At 50.5% G+C, this 21,001-nt stretch overlaps 1 protein-coding gene and 1 long non-coding RNA gene across 2 annotated transcripts in view; both read left to right on the top strand.

Moving 5' to 3' along the window:
* The window catches only part of LOC121675566, a 49,325-nt gene extending 37,920 nt beyond the window's left edge, over positions 1 to 11,405 (top strand). The window contains exon 3 of the long non-coding RNA XR_006020117.1: positions 11,277 to 11,405. This is a non-coding gene — a long non-coding RNA (uncharacterized LOC121675566). The remainder of the gene's footprint in view (positions 1 to 11,276) is intronic.
* Positions 11,406 to 11,556: 151 nt separating this feature from the next.
* On the top strand, positions 11,557 to 20,347 carry ELFN2 (extracellular leucine rich repeat and fibronectin type III domain containing 2). The gene has a single exon (XM_042050953.1). The coding sequence runs from the start codon at positions 11,904 to 11,906 to the stop codon at positions 14,328 to 14,330; it is 2,427 nt and encodes an 808-aa protein (XP_041906887.1). The 5' UTR covers positions 11,557 to 11,903; the 3' UTR covers positions 14,331 to 20,347.
* The last annotated feature ends 654 nt before the right edge of the window (positions 20,348 to 21,001 follow it).

Below are 21,001 nucleotides of genomic sequence, written 5' to 3'. Positions count from 1 at the left end.
TTTTTTTTTCCCCTGCCACTGGCAGACAAAGAAGGCAAGGAGCAAATTGAGTGGTCTGGGGCTGAACTGCTCGTTTATCAAGCGCTTGAATGGCTGTTTGTGGCTGCGTGGCTGGAGGCAGAGGTACGAGTGGGCGGGCAGGCTGCGCTGGGACGCCCCAGCCCCACTTTGAAACAGCTGTCACAGCTCCCCCGACACCGTCCCCTTTATTCGAGGCTCTGCCTCCGCACCATGGTGGGTAATAAAGGGCGCGGCAGCTCCTTGCTGAGCCGAGGGAGTCACGAGCCCCTGAGGTCACCGTGTCTCTGCTTCCCGCGTGTTTCTTGCTTTGCTTACAGATAAAACTAAGTTTAGAAAACTCAGGCAATTGCCAGTTTAGCTCTGCCAAAACTCATTTCTCCGGAAAGAGGACATATGCCTTTTGTTCTGCTTCTTTTAAAGCCACCAAGGACACCCCAAGCTGCATTACTCGTGACGTAGCTTGTCCTGTCCGTGATGCTACAGCGTTCTGTTCTTAGGCTCTTGTTCTCATTGCTTAAAGGGAGGATGGGTAAAAAAAAAAAACGTATTTTGACTTATGGACCAGACTGAGTCATAGGAAGACATCATTAAAAAAAAAGAGGGGGTGGATATCATCATTTTTGGCCACAAGCCATCCTTGGAGCTTTCAAAGTCGCCTGTAAATATTACTGCCAGCTCTGTTTCAGTATCAGAGACAGCAGTCCTGGCCAATAGCTTTTCTCCTCAGTGGCCCAATTCGGTATTTCAGAATGCTGGAGAGAAGAGGGGGAAGTCAGTGTTTTATTCAACATAGCAATCTCAGGAACAGGGAGGTGAAATTACAAGCTGGAGTCCCCGGGCAGCAGTGAAAATAAGAAAATCCAAACAAGCAAAGGGAAAAAAAAGGGAAAAAACTGAATTTCTCAAAGCAAGAGGAAGGATGTTGGTGAGTGGGTAACAGAGAGGTTAGGAAGAGGAAGCACGGAGGGAGAATCTGTTGTGTTTGGAAGATGTGGGAACCATCAACACAGATGTTGCAGAAGAAAGCAATTGAGAAGCTGAATGGGACTTGCATGGGTTTACAGTTGGGTGCATGCTTAAGTGTGTTGCTAAATGGAGACCTGAATGAGTGAGAACAAGAAATAATCATGCGGGAGTCCCCGTGCAGAATCAGTCTCTGTCCAGATTGACATCACAGGCTTTCCCACTGATATAAATCGTTGCTTTTCCTGGGTAGGAAATGAGTCAGGGTGACTCCGGAGCTTAGGGTTTGGCCTATGCAGATTAAGGGGAGTAGAAAGGAATAAATAAAACATGGAATATGCAAGGGTGACTAAGGACTCGAACAGAAGCAAAGAACTGTTGGGGGAAGGAATAGGGCCACGATGAGGAAGTAGGAGGGACTGCCAGATTAATGGCTTTCTAGGGCTACCTGGAGAGACATTTAGAGATTTTATATTTAGATATAGCATCATTCCCTGGCCATGAGGCATATATTACCTGGGTTAGTGGGTAAGACATTTACGTGCCCCTATTAGCTGAGTAACGCTCCCTTATTTTGGTCCTTTCAGCCCAGAAACAGTCTGAAGCAAAGTCTGTTTCTCACTGAAAATATCTTCAGCACCTACAAAATCAGAGGCCCAATAACAATTGCAGCCTCCACGTACTCTGCTACTGGCAGCATCGGAAGAGGCAGAGCAGAGAATAGGTGGGGAAAAAAGATGGAAAACGGGACTGAGCAAGAAAAAAAGAAAGGGTAGAGTGTTTCTTAAATTGAGCTGTCCCCTATTTTTGATTGCATCATAGCTTGAATTAGCTTTGGCCTACATAATTAAAAAGAAGGATGTCAAGGTACCAGGAGGAAAAATTATTTTGCTGGGTTATTTGCACAGATCATCTGTTCACTGCACAGCTGCTGTAGGAAATGCAACGCCATGAGTAGACATATATAATTGTAGAGATGGGGAATGAATAAACGTGTTTCAAAGAACAAGGAGAATTCTAAATGTCAGCAAAGGGGTATATGACTCACTCATTGGGAAAATACTATTATTGGATACGTAAGTAGGACTGCACAAAGCATCAGAGGAGGGATGCTACTAGAAAAAAGAATTAATAAATGAAGGTAACATTTGGGTAAGTGACAGTGAATGAATGAGGAGATGTGCTGTAAGTGCCATGAGCTATCACAGGGCCTGCAGTGAAAGCAGAGAGAAAATGGGGGGCTGAGGATGGCAAAGGATGAAAAGAGAGAGATCATGGACAACGAGGAGAAGCACTACTGGAGACTGCTGAAATACAATGGAACGGATGAGTGTTTGTTATAAAACTACTTGGCTTTTGGCAGAATAATGGTGACAAAGAGTTTCTGTTCTACCGAGTTGGGATTAAGGAAATAAATGAGGTGGAACTCCATGGGAGGAGAGGAAATGGCTGTACTGAGGAGGCAGGAAGAGGCCCAGGACCCAGCTGGAACTGGCTTCTGCAGAGGTGTGTTAGGCTGTGATGGACACATCATATGGAGGAATCCCTCCCTATTTTTCAAAAGCAAAAAGCAGTGTTTAAGTGTAACAAATGAGATTGTATAGATTACAGACGTGGCTGAAATAAGCAGTGCAGGACCAGGGCACTTTGCATGAGTTCAAGCCGGGCATTGAGAATAATTAACTAATGCTCCTGGTGCAGTCAACAACAAAGTTGCAGACTTCTTGAGTCCAGAACATAATGAACTTGAAACCTTTCAGTTGCCAAATCCAGGACACCATTCCAACAGACCCATCCCACACGTCTGGCTGGTCATCCTCACAGCCTGAAACACTGTGTGCTAGCACTTCTGCCCAAGCAGAGACCAAGGGGTCCAGCCACTTCTGTGAATGGATCAGTCCCATTTACAGCTAGGGCCAGGGGATCTCTAGTCCTGGAGGAGGAGATTTCCAGAGCCTCTAATTTGGGTCCAGCTGAGAGCAGTTCTTATTTTGGTTTTGAAACCCTGAATTCCCAGCAAGCTGCTTTTCTGGCTGTCTTGGCTTGATTGAGTCGGTAGAGAGACAGATGTAGGTGGATAATGGGAAAGGGGGTGGTAAGTGGCAGAGCTATTGCCTGAGCAAGAGGGAAGGATGCCGTGTAAGTACTGCCAGTCCCCATTCAGTGAGCAAGTGGTGAGTCAGGGGCAGGTACTGAGTCAGCAAGAAGGCGGACGGGTAGTGGGTGGGTAGCACACCCCGGCTAGCTCAGTGCAAACCACTCAGCTGCACCCTAGCTCAGTGCAAACCACTCAGCTGCACCGTTGCACTCAGCTCCCTGTGGGAAAGTTGCATGCAGTGGTTCGGACTAGTGCATCCCAGTTTCTCCCCTCCCCATGAAATTCCCTGGGCTGCTTTTCTGAACCAGTGGGGCTTCAGAGAGGGGCCCTGACCGTTGCCTCTGGTGGGCACGTATTTTTCTGACATGTTTATGAACCTACCTGCAAGCACTGCTTCTCTGTGAGATGTGGTAGTAAAAGAAGGGGGATGAAAACAGCTGATGAACGCAGAGAGAGCCCTTCAGCCTGTCTCATCCCAAAGATACTGCTCATGCAGTCAGGGAGCTGGTGGAATGTAGGAGGGAGGAGAGAGAAAAGAAAGAAAGAAAAATAGAAATAAGGTAGAAACGAGAGTGAGAGAGAGAAAATATTTGAGAGATGAAAAGAAATTACCATACAGCAGGATCCTGTTATTCAACCTAATTTTCAAAGGACTGCAGCTGTCGCACTGAGATAATCTGTTAATTATAACAGTCATTGTGTTTTGGCAATGGAAGAAAAAAACAGGCTCTAAACAAGGCAAGGTAGTGGGGAAAAGAGAGGGGAGGCACGGTTGTGTCAAAATGCATGTCAGATGCTAGCTTGAAATATAGGTGGGCGAGCCGGCCGGGAGGAGGGTCCCTCCCCAGCGGGGCTGAGCTGTGCCATTGCCTGCGGGTGGAGGATGGAAGGAAGGTGGAAGCATCCACCTGGAAACATAATGCCCTGTCCAGTCTGGGGCTACCCCCCTTGCTGAATCCAGGCATGTATTGACCAGAGGAAGAGCTTTGAGGGGCTAAGGGTCGCACTGCCAGTGAGGGAACCTCTCTCAGGCGGCCGCCCAGGGCAAGGTTGGCTGGAAGGCGAGAGAACGTTGAAGGGTGCTGGAATGCCAGTGCCTGTGCCCTGCAGGAGTTTGCAGGCCTGGAGGTGTCCTACACAGGGCAAATGGCTGCCAGTGCACCTCAGGAAGTGACTGCTACTCCAGGACGTGTGATTCCTTAGGCTCTGAGTTCCTCCCCGTAAGCGACAGTAGCATGCTGTAATTCAAGGACCATGCCCTTTTCCTGCCCTATCTGCAGGGTAGCATGTTTGGGGGCACTCTGAACTGGCACTGTTGGGTTGCTGGGGATGTATTTAACATCCAGAAATACTGGAAGTGTGCTTGGTTTGAGTGAGAGCATCTCTCAAACAGCTTGTGATCCTGCTATTCACAGTCAGACTGGTGAAAGCCAGGACTTGTTGAAGGAAATAGGACAGCAAGGCCAGCACAGGACAGCAGAGGCACCACAATGATATCACATACAGCCCAAGGATCTCTCCTGGCCTCATGCCGGACATGCTGCATGGGAGCACACAACAGCACCAGTGCTCCCACCCTGCTCCCTCCATGCTCCCAGAGCCCCCACTCCTGGCCTGTTACCTGCAGCAGCTCACACACACGCTCCCGCAGAGCTGCCGTTCCTGTCCCTTTACCCCTCAATAGCTCCCAGACAGCAGAGACCATTCCTTGTCCCCTGGTGCAGCTCCTTCCCACGTGCACGAGCACATGCACAGAGCCCGCCCTCACACCCTGCTCCCTACCGTGATTCACATCAGGGGACACGCACAGGAGGAGCGTTCCCACCCCTTTCCCTACAGACCTTCTCCCAAACACACACTGGTTGTCTCCCTTGATCCCTGCACGCCCACGTGCAGCCTGCACTCCCACCCCGTCCCCTGCAGCGCCTCTCACACAGCCAAACACTCCCACCCCTTTCTCCGCGGTGCTTGCTTCGTGCAAACACACATGCACACACACAAACACTCACTAACAGCACTTTGCCTGGTTCTCCATGGCAATTCCTCCCTCCCCAGGAGCCAGCACTCCTTCTCTGCTTCACGGAGTGACTAAACCACATCCACCCCCAGCCCACACATCCACCTCATCACCTACAGCGACTCCTCCGCACACACAGCCCCTCCACCTCGCACTCCTGGAGCCGACAGTGCCACCTCTTTCTCTACAGTGACTCACACCCATACCAGTGCACCGGGCACAGCCGGGCTTGCTGTCACACCGCCTGTGGCAGGTCCCTACAGAGTCACACAGAGCCATGCTCCCTCCCCATGCCAGCAGGAATTATTTCTGAGCTTCTCTGCTGCCTCATGTCTGGGCTCATGGGATGACAAGGGGAATATGTTTCCCAGTCCCACTTCCCTGCTCTGGAGGGAGAGTACTGTAGGTGGCCGTATTGCTGATAATATTTTTTGTGGCACCTCTAATCTCTTGACATGCTCTTCTACCTGGAGAAGGCTGTTTCCAAAGCCTACCCCCATATACACGCTTCTGTGGATTGCTGCTGAAGGCTGTCTGGGTGGAGCTGGCTTAATGCGAATCTGCCTTAATCTTCAATAATCATATTAATATAAAAGGTAGCCATTTCACTTTGGAAAACAAAAGTGGCTTTCTGGCCTGCCAGGGAACCACAGATGTATGAAAGACCTTTCTGCCAGTATTTATCCCTCTAAAATAAGATTCATGCTTCTAAAGCTCTCTCTTTCATGCTTCTGAGCTGCTTCATTTTTCTCCCTTGAGCCTTCCCATTCTCTCTCTCTTGCTGCCTAACAAATTAGGCATCTAATCGCTGTTGGGGAGGCACGATGGGAGAGCAGGGGTTTTATATACAGCAACGTGTTGGGTTTTTTTCATGGTTAGTCTTTAAGCTGTTTGTCCCAGCAAAGGTTTGGAGTCAATGGCAGTGTGTTTGCTTGAGCCTGGGTGTGTGCATTCTTCCTTCTGAATTTTTCCTTCTGAATTCTTCCCTCTTGTGCCCCGTACTGGCCAAAGGGCAAGACCGCAGAGCAGCATGTCCTTGGGGCAGTACTACAGCCTGTATTTCAGCCCTTTTCCCTTCCTCTCTGCAGGGTCCCATCCTTGCTGGCTGGAATTTGAGCTTTGTGAGTATCCTTGCAGTGGTGTCCTGTGAGAAGCAGCTGGGATCTTGTTTGTTTCTATGGGCTTCCTCACTGCAGTGTCCTGCTGGGATCCTAGTGATTTGGGCTTCCCCATGTCAGGGACAGCTGGAGTTGGGGAGCTGCAATCTTCCTCCCCACTTATGACAGGGTCAGCCCAGCTTTCAGAGGAATGATTTTTCTACCCACAGGCACTGTAAATTTGTATAGAGCTGAAGCATGAGATTTCTCTTGCAGCAGCACTCTGCCAAATTCACAGAGCCTCTAAGGTTGAGTGGACACCCTTCAGCAGGACTTGTTGAAATCAGTTCAACTCCTGTAGGGGATGAAGGCTTTGTCTGGTTAGTGACATGGGAACACCTTTTGTTGCATGACTTTCTAGTGTGGCTGTACAGCTCCTTTGACCTCTGGATTTTTGAAGCTACAGGGCTGATTTCAAGCAAATGTAATATTGGGGTGGAACAGAGAGATGTTGAGATCTTACATCTTCCATGAAAATAGGGGATAAATTAGAGAAGAGAGAACCTGAAAAGGAAACCTTCACTGAGACCCATTAAAGGAAGGAGTGTTGTGTGAGCTCAACCCTTGGTGAATATCAGAGAATCTGCAGTAGAAGGCATTCTCTCTCTTTCTCTCTCTCTCACGCACTCACAAATGTCTTCCATGCCAAAAAACCACAGGTCATCAGGCTTCCTGATCCCTCTTGTCTTGGTCCCAGACTTCTCAGAGCTTCTGGAGCACCTCTGGGCACAGTCACATGTTCTTTGCTGCATGACTTGAAGGTAAGTCCTGCAATAATTCCATGGAAGCAGGGCTGAGAGGGAAGGGACTGCTGTCATGTAAGTGCCTCAGCTGTGCTGCAAGCTTCTCTCATGGCACTGTGCTTCCACTATAGCCAGGTGAAAAAGCAAGGACAATCTCTGGGTGGTGATTTGAGGTGGCTGCAGTGATGCTCAGAACACTGTGAATTACTGAAACTACCCAGCAACTATGGAGAGTCCCTTCAAGTAAGGCACCAATTCCTAGTGCCAAGCACCCCTGGGAAAGGCTCCTCTTTCAGAAAGTAGTTAGAGAAATCCTGGAAGGACCTTAAAGCCAAGAAGAGTCCCTTGGAGATGATGTTTGTGCCCTGAGGCCTGCCAGGAGCAGGCACCACACTGAGCTGGGAGGAGGGATGATGCTCAGCTGCAGCACGAAGCTTAAGAAAGCAGCAGGAGCTTTGGCCTGATTTCGGGGTGTCCCCAGAGGAGTCAAGAGTGTTTGGCAGGTTTTTAATGCATGCATTTCTAATGGGAGGCTCTTAGCACCGTTTAAGCAATGGCAGAATTAAGTGCTGGCTTTTCCAGTGCATGGGGCCCCAGGAGGACAAGGTCGACAAGGTCAGAATTTTAGGCCCAAATTGCTGCTGTATGTGGCTTTTCTGGTTGCTTTGTATTCTCCCTCAGTTTTGGTCCTTCCACTCCCTCAGGCCCCAGTTTACCTCTGTGCCTCCTATCCTGCCTGTCCATACTTTCTCTGGCTGTATTTTATGCTGCCATCTCACTAGTGACCTCAGTCCTGTGTCATCCCCTGTGCTACCTTGAGCTCCAAGTCAAAGGTGTGTCTGTGGCCATCGACACCTTCCTCCTGACTCAATGTGGGACTCTCCGCCCTCTGTTTCACCTTCCCTTCTCTTTTCTTTCCTCTGAACAATGGAACCATCCCTGTGGCCTTCTGCTCTTCTCCAGACAAAGTGGTGCAAATAAATGTCAACAACATTGAGGCATCCATTAATAGAGAATAAAGAAGAGGGAAATCACTGGGAGCTGATAGGCTCTTTGTGCCAGCCAGGGAGAGCACAGCCTTTCACGGGTGCAATGTCACTACTGTTCCTTGATGTTCACACGTACATGAGGATGGCCAGAAGCCAAGGGCTTGTTGTAAATCTTGGGTGACACTGAAGAGTGTTGGAACCCTACAGCTGGGTAAGCCCAGCACAAGGAGGTGGTTACCTTGTACCTTCCCTGTAAAACACGTCCCGTGTCCTAACTTTTCCTCTTGCCCATAAGCTCTCCACAACTCTTGCATCCCCCTTCCTTGGCTCTCTGCTGTGCTGGACTTGCTTATTCTTGCTTTCCCTGCCCACACTCCATCCCTGTGCCTTCTTGCTCTGTTGCCTGAGAAGCAAGAGAGGGAAACAGCCAACTCCATTGTCAGCACCTTTCAGGCCAGCAAAAAGGACAGAGTGTAGCTTCCTTGTGCTATTGGACTCCAGTGCTGTGTGATTTATGCTCTTTTGGCTGTGGACAGTTAAAGGAGGGCATGGTGCTGCCCCTCATTCCTGGCCTCCCTTTGAATTGCCAGGGTCAGGGAGCAGCTCTTCCCTGAAGGACAGGGCATGGCTGTGGTAGAGCTGGAGACCAGCATTCCTGCAGCATTGCTGCAGCAGGGACTGATGGCATTTGGCTGAGCTGAAATGGGGTGCTGGGCCACAGGCAGGGGTGGAGTAGGCCACCAATTGGACTGGACTCAGGACCCTTAAAACCAGCATGATAGTGGGGAGAGAGGAACCATTGGGGGAAGAATGTCAAGGTCTGTGTATTTCTCATACATATTTACCTTGGGGACCTAAGGGGACCAATGTCAGGGAGCAGGAATTTCTGCATGGTCATCTTGGTTTTGACAAATAGTGACGATAAACAGCACCTTCATTTCCATCTACCCCTAACCCACCCACCTCTTTCCTTTCCAGCCCACTAGAACATCTGCCCTTCCAAACCCTCTCTGTCCTGCCTGAGTGCAGCTTCTTGAGTGGGATGGGGTGGCTCTCAGTGATTGCTGGGGCTGCTGCAGAGGAACATGGTCCTAGCCTCAGAGTCTCTCTGTGCACCATGGACAAGCTACAGCAGGCAATGGTGACTTCAGCACACCTTTAGGAGCAGCCTGCCCTACCAGAAGAGGTCAAAGCAAGGGGGCTGGGATGTTCCTATATGGAGTTGGGTATTGTGCAGAGTATTTGGTGAGGTGAGACAGGCAGATCAGAACATAATGCTCAGAGAAGGATGCTGGCCAAAATCTCTAATCCCTAAAACTTTCCACTGCTTGCTGTGGGGCTCCCCCTGGCCTCTGCCTGGGGTGGACATACTTTGGGCACCAATGTGCAAAAAGCATGATAGTATCTGCCATTCCTTTGTTCAGTGAAAGAAATCAAGCTAAGTGAAGAAGCATTAGAGAGGAAGGTAAAGGGACAGAGATGGCGTGGGGAAATGGCTGTGTCTCTGCACAGAGTCACCTCTGGAAATGGTGGAACAAGGCAGGGAACTGGCACTGAGGAGTATCAGAGGCCTGTGTGTCCCAACCTGCGGAGAGCCAGATGTGCCTCCTATCTGATGCATCTGGGGAACAGTGTCAGGAAATTATTTCTCATTGGATTACAAGGCTGAGAAACAAAGCAACAGACCTCAAAAACCTCTGCCTTCTGTTTTATTGCTGGCTGAGGCAAAGCTGAGGCAGCAGCTGAAGGCCATCATATGACAACCGTAAGTGACATGAGTTTGGTGGCCTCAGATGATGAGCTGTGGGGAATGGAGGCCTTCTCTCTCTCTTTTCCATTGGTCTAGCTCTTTTCCCCCTTCCCTTATCCATCTTGGCTTTACTTTTTGGATTATTGAATATTTAAGTGTTTCTCTGTGACACTATCTCTGATCCCTTAATCCAGCTGGCCTGGTAATTCCACAGACCCAAATCAGCTCAGATTTCTCCACAGACGTAAGCCTTGTTCCTCAAGGGTTCACTCCTCCTTCATTTATCTTCCTTCATTTTGTTTCTGCCCTTTGTGTCTCTGTGCTAGAAATTGGTTCAGCTTTTGCAGCAAAAGCTTCAGCGATTTCTTTAGTGAGCAGTCTCCCCCCAAAATAAAAGGGGCAAGAGGGGATCTTTATTTTTCATTAACCAAGAATCCTTTTTTTTTTTAGTGTTTCTTTTTCCTCAAAATTAAAAAAAAAAAAAAAGAGGTAGCACAGTGCCCACATGTTTTATCTGCTGTATGGAATGATTTCCTCTGCGCTGCCTGAGGACACCCCTGCCAGGCTCCTGTCTCAGCACAGTGGGAGAAGGGTTGAAGCTGTAGCTGGAGAGAAAGGTGCTCCAGGCTGCGCTCTGCAGTCAGAACCAGGAGCTCATCCAGAGCCCAGAACTACATTTGTTGTGGTTTAACAAGCAAATGTCACTTTGCCTGCAAGGTGTGTTTTCTTACAAAGGGGCAGTGTTCATAGTCCCCAAGGAGAGGTCGTGGAGTACGAGGTGGAAACTGTGCAGCTCTCTTTGGTGGGGGGTAGATGGGTGATGTGCTTCAGATCAGGAGTGCTGGCGTTATTGGGTGAGAGACTGGAGGCTGGTATTTGACACAGTGCCTGCTCCCCACCCCCCCACTGGGCTCAAGCCAGACTGGTTCACCTCAACAGCCTTGTCCATGCACCAAGAGTCAGGAACAATTTTTAGAGCAGAAGTGGTTACACGTGGCTTGAATTATTTATTCCTCTTGCATCAAGGAAGGAAGGAAAGGGGAAAAAAAAATGTTTGGCTTTTTTTTGGGGTGGTAGGGGGGAGAAGCTTGTCTGCATTTTTCCAGCTTCATGCATACTGTATACATCATTTTCAGGCAGCTGAAAATTCATGGCTTTGGCTGTGCTTGGGGCTTGCCTTTGTTTACACTAGGGGTTTTGAGCCCCCGCAATAACAGCTTTATGTTTCCCACTCTCCTTTCCCTTCCCCTTCTACTCCCACACCACTGCCTTCCCCCAGGTCCCTGGCTGTGATCACACTACTTAGGGAGCCTGGATACCCTTCTGCATATCCCTGATATGACATTATACATCGTGAGGGTTCCCTCCTCAAAGGCTTATCAGCACGGCAGGCAGTACCACACCTCTCTTGCTTGCACCCCCCCTTAATGTGTCTCTTCCCCATCTCCCTCTTCTCATGAAACATTGCTGTCTATACTCTTATCTCCAAGACCCTTCCAAATGATGCCTCTTCTTGTCTCCTGTGTTTTCTTTTCCAGATTCCAGTGACAGATGGATCTCTCTCGTGCACACTTGCTCTTTCCCTCTCTGTATTTTTGTTTTCGACATGTTTGATCCAAAGCTCTGAAGCTTCTCAGAGGGAACCCAGGAAAGAAGGAAGAGAAGGAGTAGAAACCAAGGGAGCGTGAGCGACGCAGGAGGCAGCCCTGCCTTGTTCTTCCAAATCACATTGTGGAGGGTTGGGGGAACACTACAGGGGGGAGGACTTGGGTTTGTTTTGGGGTGGGTTTGGTGTGGGTGGGGGGTCCCCGGGGGGGACAAAAGTGGAAAAAGTGTGTGAGTCGCTCATGAGCATCAAAGAAGATTCATAATCCTCAACCTGAATTTTTGTTTAGAAAAGAAGCACAAGGTAGTTCTCTTCCAGACCAAACATCCGTGGTCATAGCTCTTGGGTGTTCCGCGAGAAGATTGCATGTGTTCCCCTTCCTCCATGCTCCTGGTTTGACCCAGAGGGCAAGAAGAAACAATGGTGATGACACCCAGTAGGACTGGGGTGCTCATTCCTTTCCATTGCTAAACCCCAGTTCCTGCCCCCTAGTTTCTTTTTGCTGTTGTCCTGAGATTTGGCATTGGTTTTTGCTGAGGATTTTTTTTCCCCCGTCCTGATGAGGGCACCACTGCAGACCATGCTGTGCCTGGGGTTGTGGGCAGCTGCCCTGCTCTGCTTGTTTTCCCCTGGCACCGTGCGAGGTGACTGCTGGCTGATTGAGGGGGACAAAGGGTATGTGTGGCTGGCCATCTGCAGCCAGAACCAGCCCCCGTATGAGACCATCCCCCAGCATATCAACAGCACGGTGCACGACTTGCGTTTGAATGAGAATAAGCTCAAAGTGGTGCTGTACTCCTCCCTCAACCGCTTCGGCAACCTGACTGATTTGAACCTGACCAAGAATGAGATCTCCTACATTGAGGATGGGGCTTTCATGGGTCAGTCAAACCTCCAGGTCTTACAGCTGGGCTACAACAAACTCACCAACCTGACAGAGGGCATGTTGCGGGGCATGGCCCGTCTCCAGTTCCTCTTTGTGCAGCATAACCTAATTGAGCTGGTCACCCCTACTGCCTTCTCCGAGTGCCCCAGCTTGATTAGCATTGACCTGTCATCCAACCGCCTCAGCCGTCTGGAGGGCAACACTTTCACCAGCCTGAGCAACCTGATGGTGTGTGAGCTGGCTGGCAACCCCTTCAACTGTGACTGTAGCCTCTACAGCTTTCTTAACTGGCTGGCTCTCTTCAACAACGTCACCAAGAACTATGACCGCCTCCAGTGTGAGACTCCACGGGAGTTTGCTGGGTATCCGCTTCTGGTGCCTCGGCCTCACCACAACCGCAATGCCATCACCATCTTCCAGTCCATGTGCAGAGGGGGCACCATCCCCTCCCTTTCCAGGGTCAACCCAACTCCTTACACCCCTGACTCCCAGCGAGACCTGGATGAGGGCTCAGCCATCAGCCCTGGGGATTTCCTCTCTGTCAAGCCTCCAGCCTCTTCCACCACTGACTCCTCCTTCAGTCCCAGCATCAAGCTACATGATGTCACCATCACTTCAGCCATCCTGATGGTCACCATCCCCATGCCCTACAGTAAGATGTATGTGCTGGTCCAATACAACAACAGCTACGTTTCTGACATAGCAACACTGAAGAGCAAGAAGGAATATGTCACTGTCAACAAGCTGAAGGCCCACACTGATTATACATTCTGTGTGGCCTCTATCCGCAACAACAGGCGTTACAACCATACTTGCCTGACCTTTGCAACTCGGAGCAAAGGCAGGGAGGACCCTATTTCCAGTACTTCCACCACTACACACTATATTATGACCACCCTGGGTTGCCTCTTTGGGATGGTCATTGTCCTAGGGGTGGTCTACTACTGCCTGCGGAAGCGGAGGATGCAGGAGGAGAAACAGAAATCGCTCAATGTCAAAAAGACCATTCTGGAAATGCGTTATGGATCAGATATTGATACCAGTACCATAGTCCATCCTTCCCAGAAGCTGGGTGAGCCACCTGTCATTCCTGTCTCACGGATGTCCTCCATCCCTTCCATGATTGGGGAGAAGTTGCCCCCATCAAAGTCAATGGAAGCTGGGATGGAGACTCCTAAAGTCACCACTAAAGGTAACTACATTGAAGTGCGGACTGGTGGTGGGGATGGGCTGGAGAGAACCCAGCGGGATGAGGACCTGAGGGAGCTTGACAATGGGCAAGGCTCAGCTGCTGAGATTTCTACTATAGCCAAGGAGGTAGACAAGGTCAACCAGATCATCAACAACTGTATTGATGCCCTCAAGCTGGACACAGCATCCTTCCTGGGTGGTGGGACTGGTGTTGACTCAGATATGGCCTTTGAGTGCCAGTCCATCCCAGCCGGGTCCTCGAGTGGGCTAGAGCGGCCCAGCTTTCTTTCCCCACCCTACAAGGAAAGCTCCCACCACCCTTTGCAGCGCCAGCTCAGTGCTGATGCTGCTGTGGCCAGAAAGACCTGCAGTGTCTCCTCTAGTGGCTCCATCAAGAGCGCCAAGGTCTTCAGCTTGGATGTGCCTGACCACCCACCACTCAGCAAGTCTGACTCCAAATACATTGAGAAGGGCAGCCCACTTAACAGCCCTTTGGATCGTCTTCCCTTGGTGTCTCCAAGTGCCATCCATCACTTGGAGGTCAAGCCTTCTTACCATTGCAGTGAGCACCGTCACTCCTTCCCGGCCCTCTACTATGAGGAAAGTGCTGACACCTTGAGCCAGCGGGTGTCATTCCTCAAGCCACTGTCCCGGTCCAAGCGAGACTCCACGTACTCCCAGCTCTCCCCCAGACACTACTTCTCGGGCTACTCCTCCAGCCCTGAGTACTCCTCAGAGAGCACCCACAAGATCTGGGAGCGATTCCGGCCTTACAAGAAGCATCACAGGGAGGAGGTTTACATGGCAGCTGGGCATGCCCTGCGGAAGAAAGTTCAATTTGCCAAGGACGAGGATCTGCATGACATCCTGGATTACTGGAAAGGAGTCTCTGCTCAGCAGAAGCTGTGACTCTTCCTCACAAGGAAACAATACAAACCAAGACCCCCCTCCAACAACCAGAAAAAAAAAGCCACTTGACTGTGAAAAATAAACCAACAACAAAATACTCCTGAGAAATACAAAACTGACAAAACCTTTTCTTAAAGTTTACAACAACTCTTACACACACAGACACACACACTGACACACACACACACACACACATGCCGAATTGTCTCTACTGTGTTACGGGGACCATTGTTCTGCCCGCAGATGGCTGGTAGGAGTGTCCTGCTCTGACACTGTGGTAACAACGTTGGAGTGTGGGTGGGTGGGAATGGCCTGGGAGTGGGTGGCAGGAGAAGGGCAGGGATGGACACTCACTGGGCATGAAACTCAGCTGTGAACTATTCATCTTTCTGTTCCTGTTGAAGGCTGATTTTTCTTTTGGGTGAGAGGGAAGGACTTTGGTTTAGAAAGCTTCCTTGTCCACCTTGTATACCTGCTATGCCAAATCTTCCATCACTAACGTTTTCCCTCATTTTCTTTAGCAGTGGAGGCTTTTCTCTCTCTCCCGTCCCCTTCCAAGACAGGTGGAATTGCTGGAAGAAGTTATTTTCCTTTGCCCTTCCCTATCCCTCTCTGTTAAGGGTCCCTGGGCTTGAACTTTCTGTCTAGATACTTCACGAACCTCCATCCTCCTCAGAGGAAGGAGAGGAGATGTGAAGGACCAAGGCGGGTAGGACCTGCCATATAACAGGCTCTGTGCCCTTGCTGCTCTTCCTCCTTCCCTTCTCCTGCCATGTTGCTGCTGATGAACACCAGCAATTCTGGAGTGATAGGCATTCTCCAGACCTTCTCAGAGCCAGTTTTCTGCCAGTTGGTGGGGAGAAATGGGTTGTGAATGTTCTCTTTGTCATGGCAAGCCAGGTTGTCAAGGAGTGGTGGAGGAAAAGACAGGAAGGTCTGGTCTTTCAGAGGTGTATAGGGTTCCCATCTCTCCATGTTACAGGTCAGAGGTCCTCCCCTCCACACACGCCTATGCTCAGGCTGCCCTTGAGTAGTCAGTTTAATACTCTCTGTTTATGTCCTCCTTACTATGAGGAAGGGACCTGGAGAGGACCTCAGCAGAACAAGTTCTCCATGAAGCTTCTGCAGCTCTTCCCAACTGACTTCACCGTGGGCTGTGGGGTGGGTGTCCATGAGAAGAGCATCACCCAACCTCCTCACTTCCAGGTGTGTGTGAAGAACAGGATTTCAGTTGCTCATCTCACTGGGTTGGCCTCACAAAGAGTCTTTCTCTTGAATAGGCCGTGGACGTTCTGGCATGGATAGGGGACAGCCTAGGGCAAAGACAGGAGCATGGGGAACAAATGGGGTGTGAGAATGGGGCCTGGGAGTAGCCCAAAAAGGATGGCCTGGAAGAAGCTCCCTTTGTGTGCGCAGCCGCGCTGTGTGCGCTGGGATAGAAGAGGACACCAGCCTCTGGATGGCAGGGTTCCTTTGACTACTTAGAGGCCCTCATGAGAATCAGAGCAACATATCACCTCCTAAATCCTCCACCTCCTCACAGGTGTGACAAACTTTTCTTAGGGATCCTTTCACGTCTTGGCAAAATCCCAGTTGCACTTGCTAGGTCTCAACCTCTGTCTCTTGGGTAGAAGATCTGTCACAGAGTTGGGAATGAGCCTACTGCCCCCTTCACCTAGCCCCATTTCTGAGCAGCCCAACAAAGCACAATCTTGGCACCATCTCCCCCAAAGTTTTTCTGTCAGGCAGGAGTGCTGCCTGCTGAACATGTCTTTATGCAGCACAGTGAGCCTTCTCTCCACGATCTGCCCAAAACTTGACTGTTGTTCACCTCTACCAGGATGAGGGTGAGGGCCTATGTTGTGTTGGCTCTCCCTAAGTAGTTATTTCCTCTTTGAGGTGCTCCTTAGAAGACCCAGTGTTTTTGGGGGTCCTGGGAGAAGGATGAGGGTGTAGGAGCTTCTCTGGGAGGCATTTACATGCTGCATGCAGAGAACTTGCCTGTTATCTGCCAGGTAGTAGCACTGCTGTGACAATTTCACCTTCTGTAAGTGAGGGGGAGCAGTAGGCAGAGTCTGGTGCATGAAAACCAGAGCAGGTATCCCCAGAGTGTAAACCTATGAAGATCTGTGGAGTTTCTTCCTTGTAGGGATGCTGATGGTAACAATCATGATCCCATTGCCTCAGACTTTTCACTGTCAGCCTGCTTTCCCACAGTCAAAGCATTGCTTGCCTTGAGTCCAGAGGTGTTCATGGGACTGACTCTACATGGTAAGAGCCCGTCCCACCCAGAGGAAGGGGGGTGTGTGCACACATGTGTGTGCACCTGTGTGCAGGAGGATGAAGGGAAGATACGAAGGGAAGTCACATCACTGCTGGCAGGCGTCCCTCCATGTTGGGACCATGTGGCAAACCAAGACAGGTAAATGCTGTGAGAGATGCTTAGGCACAACAGAGACCTCCCCAGGTACCACATGGAGCAGGCTCAGTGGTCTTCCAGCATGGCAACCATCCAAGCAGAAAAGACTAATGGCTGGGGCACAGAATTGAACTGGAAAAAGGGGATGACAGGCAAGGGGGGATGGAGTCTTGTTCCTCTCTGCAACTCTTCCCCCCCTGTGCTTCTCTGCTGTATGGTCTTGTAAACAGTTCTGCTCAGTCAATACTTTAAGGAGGAGCATTAACCTGTAAAGGTTTCTGCTTTCTCCCCTCAACACCTCAAAGAGGCAGAAAAGAAAGGTCAGGGATACAGCTCTCATCAGGCCCTTCTTTTTTCTGTGGTGAGGGTAAGGCTGGAGAGGAGGGAAAAGCCATTTCTCTCCCAGCTGTAGCCCCCCACTCCAAACCATTGGATGAAGTTTGCACAAGATGGACTGTTCTGTGGGAGGAAGAGGGCAAGGAAGGGGAACAAAGTGTCTCACTTTCCTTCCTCCTCCCTTCTTCTTTGTCCTGCTCCCTCCCTCAGGAAGAGGGCTCACAAAGTGATGCCAGCCCTGTTGGAGGAAAGCAGATTTAACGTTCTATTTGCATGACAATTTTACTGTATTTTTCTGAGCAAACACCTGTTGTGTATGTGCCAGTTTGTTGGAATTTAACCTCCTCCCTCAAAGTCTCTCCTGTCCTTGTCCCTGTTTTCTCTGCTCCTTTCATTCATCCCTGATGTGATTTTATGAGAGACTCCTATCAGTTTGAGAGGGAACATACCCCAAAGAGAACCCAAACCAATCACCCCATAAATGTCATTCCTTCTTCTTCCCAGTGTCCCCCTTGCCCTTACTCCAAATGCGGTCTCTCAGCTGCTTTTCATGGTCACGTGTGTAAAGGGGTATGTGTTATATACCAAAGGCCTGCTCTTCCTAGCGGCCGCCATTTCTCCTAGTTATTGAGGAACAGGAGTGAGGCCTGACAAGATTGATCTTGTAAGAGAAATGCTCACTACCCTCCCTTTGCCCTGGCTCCTGTTCCTCAAAAAGCAAGGTTGATCTTGAGGAAACATGGAGTGCTTTAGCTGAAGGGAAACCTCTGATACAGTGAAAACTTGATGTGGAGCTTGTTACAATCACTTAGAAGATCTCCCACCACCTTCCTCTCATTGATTGCATAGACCTCTGGATTAGGTCTGTCCTATGCATTCTCTCCCCTGGCTGGCCCTGCAGAGGGCAGGACATGATGAAACCTCAAAAGCTTCTTTGTTGGGAAAAAGTGTGGAGAGACTGCCTGAAGTTTCTAAGGCCTCTTTGGCTTGGCTTTGGCAAGTCCCTCAATGCTGCCTTCTCCCAGGGCAAAGTGGACTTCTAGGGCCGAAGCAAGACCAAACCCTTTCACACTTTATTTCTGGCTTGGTGAGTATTGGCAGAGAAAACAGGGGTTTAGTTCACCTCACTGGAAATTGTGGAGGGTGAAGGATGAGGCTGGGCACAGACCTGCCCTCTAGCCCCAGGGAGAGCCTTGGGGAGAAGCCTGGGCTGGGGTCCTGCACCCAGGAGACTGAAGGTGAGACTCTAGGCATGCTGTTCCCATGAGACAGAGCTCTTTCCCGTATGTGCTGGTGCTGCCCCAGTTTATGCTGCGGTACCATGTTCCCTTCTCCCCTCCCCACTCTTCCATGCTGAATAAATCCCTCTTGAGGCAGGTGTGAAATATTCATGACTGACAAATGAAGAATTATGTCGGGCTGAGGAGGCCTCTGTGTGTTTGCAATGCTAATCAGCCTGCCTTGCTGGAGGAGGCTCTGCCTGGCAGGCTTGAAGGAAGGAGGGGAAGATGCAGGAGGAAGGTGGAAAAGGAGCTGAGACAGAGAGAGGAGGGGCAGACACAATAGGAGTGAATAAGGTATGGTGGGACCAAGGAGTCACCACTCCTTGGTAAGGAGGCAAGGAGGTAACAGGTAGAGGGAGATGGAGAAGGTGGAGGAAAGGGACAGGCTGGAAAGACCTGGAGAAGAGATGACCACAGTGGAAAGAATGGGATGATAAGGGACAAAGAGAACAGCAAGGAAAAGGGTTGAGTGCAGGGGTGAAGGCTCTCTGAGAGGAGGTGGGGAGTAAGTCAGCAGTGCCTGGAGAAAAAAATCTTGGCGGACTTCATGATGAGCTGTGACCCCTCTCTGTAGGGCAGAGCTCAGTGCTGCAGGGTGGGTAGCTGCTGTATGGCCAGGAGCTGGACCCAGGGCACCAAAAGCACATTTGCCATGCTTGTTGCTGACTGGAAAGCTCAGCTGCGTCAGGAAGGACACACAGCCTCCAGGAGCCTGGAGAAATCCCTTCCACCGTCACCACCTCCTTCCTCACAAGCTGCAGTCAAGAAGAGCCTCATGGAGCCGTGTCCTCTTGCTGGAGCCAGCCTGCTGCTGTCCCACCACCTGAGCAGGAGGGAGCCTCCTCAGGGTGGCTTGGTGTGGGACGAACACTTTGTGCCACCCCCCACCAGGCTATGGGGCTTTCTTGTAGGGCTGGCAGAGCCTGCCCCACCTCAGCCACGTCCTACCCACCCTGTCTGAGCAAGTGTTTTTTGGGTCCTTCCCTGAAGAAGGGGCAGAGGGGAGCGTCTGTTGCGTCCCCCTACACACGCACGCATTCCCAACCCTGTCCCTCAGCCGCTTTGGCCTTGTACTGTGAGGGGCGTTCTCGGTCTGCCTCCCCTTGACTGTCCCCCCACGCGCCCTGGAGAGGTGTCTCCGTACCTCTCCCTGGCCATCCTACTAGGGCAGCTCTCTGCAGGGCTGCCCCAACCCACCCCGTTCCTGAGTGGTGAGAGGGCATCCCTCTGCCTGGCTTCTCCTTCTCCCTCTTCTCCCACTCCTTCTCCTCCCTGCCCCACCCGGGGTTAAACTCCCTCTTCCCCCCCTTACGGTCCCCCTCTGTATGCCCCTTCCTCGCGCGTTCGGCTTGGCCTTTGCCTCCCCCATAACTACCACCGACACTGTGAGGCCTTGCTCTTGGGTGGCCTGTCCCTGCCGCCTGCTCTCCGCCTTCCCTGGGGGGAAGAGGAAGAGTCTGTCCGGGTCAGGCCAGACCCTCCAGGGCTGGTACGGCTGGTCCATCCACAAGCACAGCGTCTGGGGTGAGGGGGTGGGAAGGGGCGGGCAGCTGCCAGGCACAGAGAAGGGGGTGTCAGCCCTTGAATGTAAGGAAGGGCCTGGGAGGCAGCTGCTGGGACTGGCTCCTTGTGGCCTCTTTGGTGTTCCTCCTTCCGTAACAACCCTGTGACCCCCCCCGGTTGTGTATGGACAAATTTAAGTTGGAGTTATGTTCTTTACTTTCTTCTTTTTTCTTAATTTCCTTTCTTTTCTTCTTTTAGATTTGTATTTCTTTCTTGTTCTTTTCTTTCTCTTTTTTTCTCTCTTTCCTTCTTTTCCTGTTTTAAAACTGAATGGCACGAAATCGTTTTTCCTCAACTCGGAGATTCCTGTATGGAGAAAATCAATTTCTATATTTGCAATAAATTTCTTATTTAAAAAAAAAAACAACAACAAAAAAAACCTAAAAAAAAAAATCAACAAGCAAAAACTATGAAAAGCTGCTTCTGAGTCCATTTGTTCTAGCCTTGTCTGGCAGAGGAGGTGGAATGGGGATGGGATGGGACGGGACGGGACGGGACGGGACGGGAGGAATCCAGGGATGGGCAAAACTGAGAGAGATGGGTCAGGGCATGGGAAGATTCTCCCAGGCACACAGTGGTCACCTGCTTCCCCCAAACACACAGTTTCTCTGCCCTTGGCTATTGCCTGTTTTGGACACACCCTCATTTTTACCCAGCCATGGGTAACAGTGTTATCAGTTCTGTTGAGATACCAGCCCTTTCCTGCACCAATCAGCACCAGGGTTCTGCCCCACCCAGGGCAGGCAGACAGCACTCTCCGGGTGTAAGGCAGAGCTTCCTTGCCCATTACCTACGCAGCAAATCCTCTGCCTGAGCTCCAGAGCTCTCTGGAGGAAGGCTATCCAAGGCAGGGGATCCAGCCGTGGGTAATGACTGAGCAATCTGTAGCCTAATCCACCAGCAGATATCCTGATCTCAGCTCTTCCTAAGCATCAATATTTAAAGTTAAGAATACAGCCAGCAAATCCATGCCTATTGGTGCATTTATACACATAATTAGGCCAATTTGTGTATGGTGACATAGCAGCCATTCTCTTGCATGTTTTGTCTCTGCCTCCTGTTTCTTAATG

The sequence above is a fragment of the Corvus kubaryi genome, unplaced genomic scaffold (assembly GCF_017639235.1).
Source record: "Corvus kubaryi isolate FWS band 111438036 unplaced genomic scaffold, C.kubaryi_AGA036_p1.0 74, whole genome shotgun sequence".
In the NCBI taxonomy this organism is placed as follows: domain Eukaryota; kingdom Metazoa; phylum Chordata; class Aves; order Passeriformes; family Corvidae; genus Corvus; species Corvus kubaryi.
This window is presented reverse-complemented; position numbering and strand designations above follow the sequence as displayed.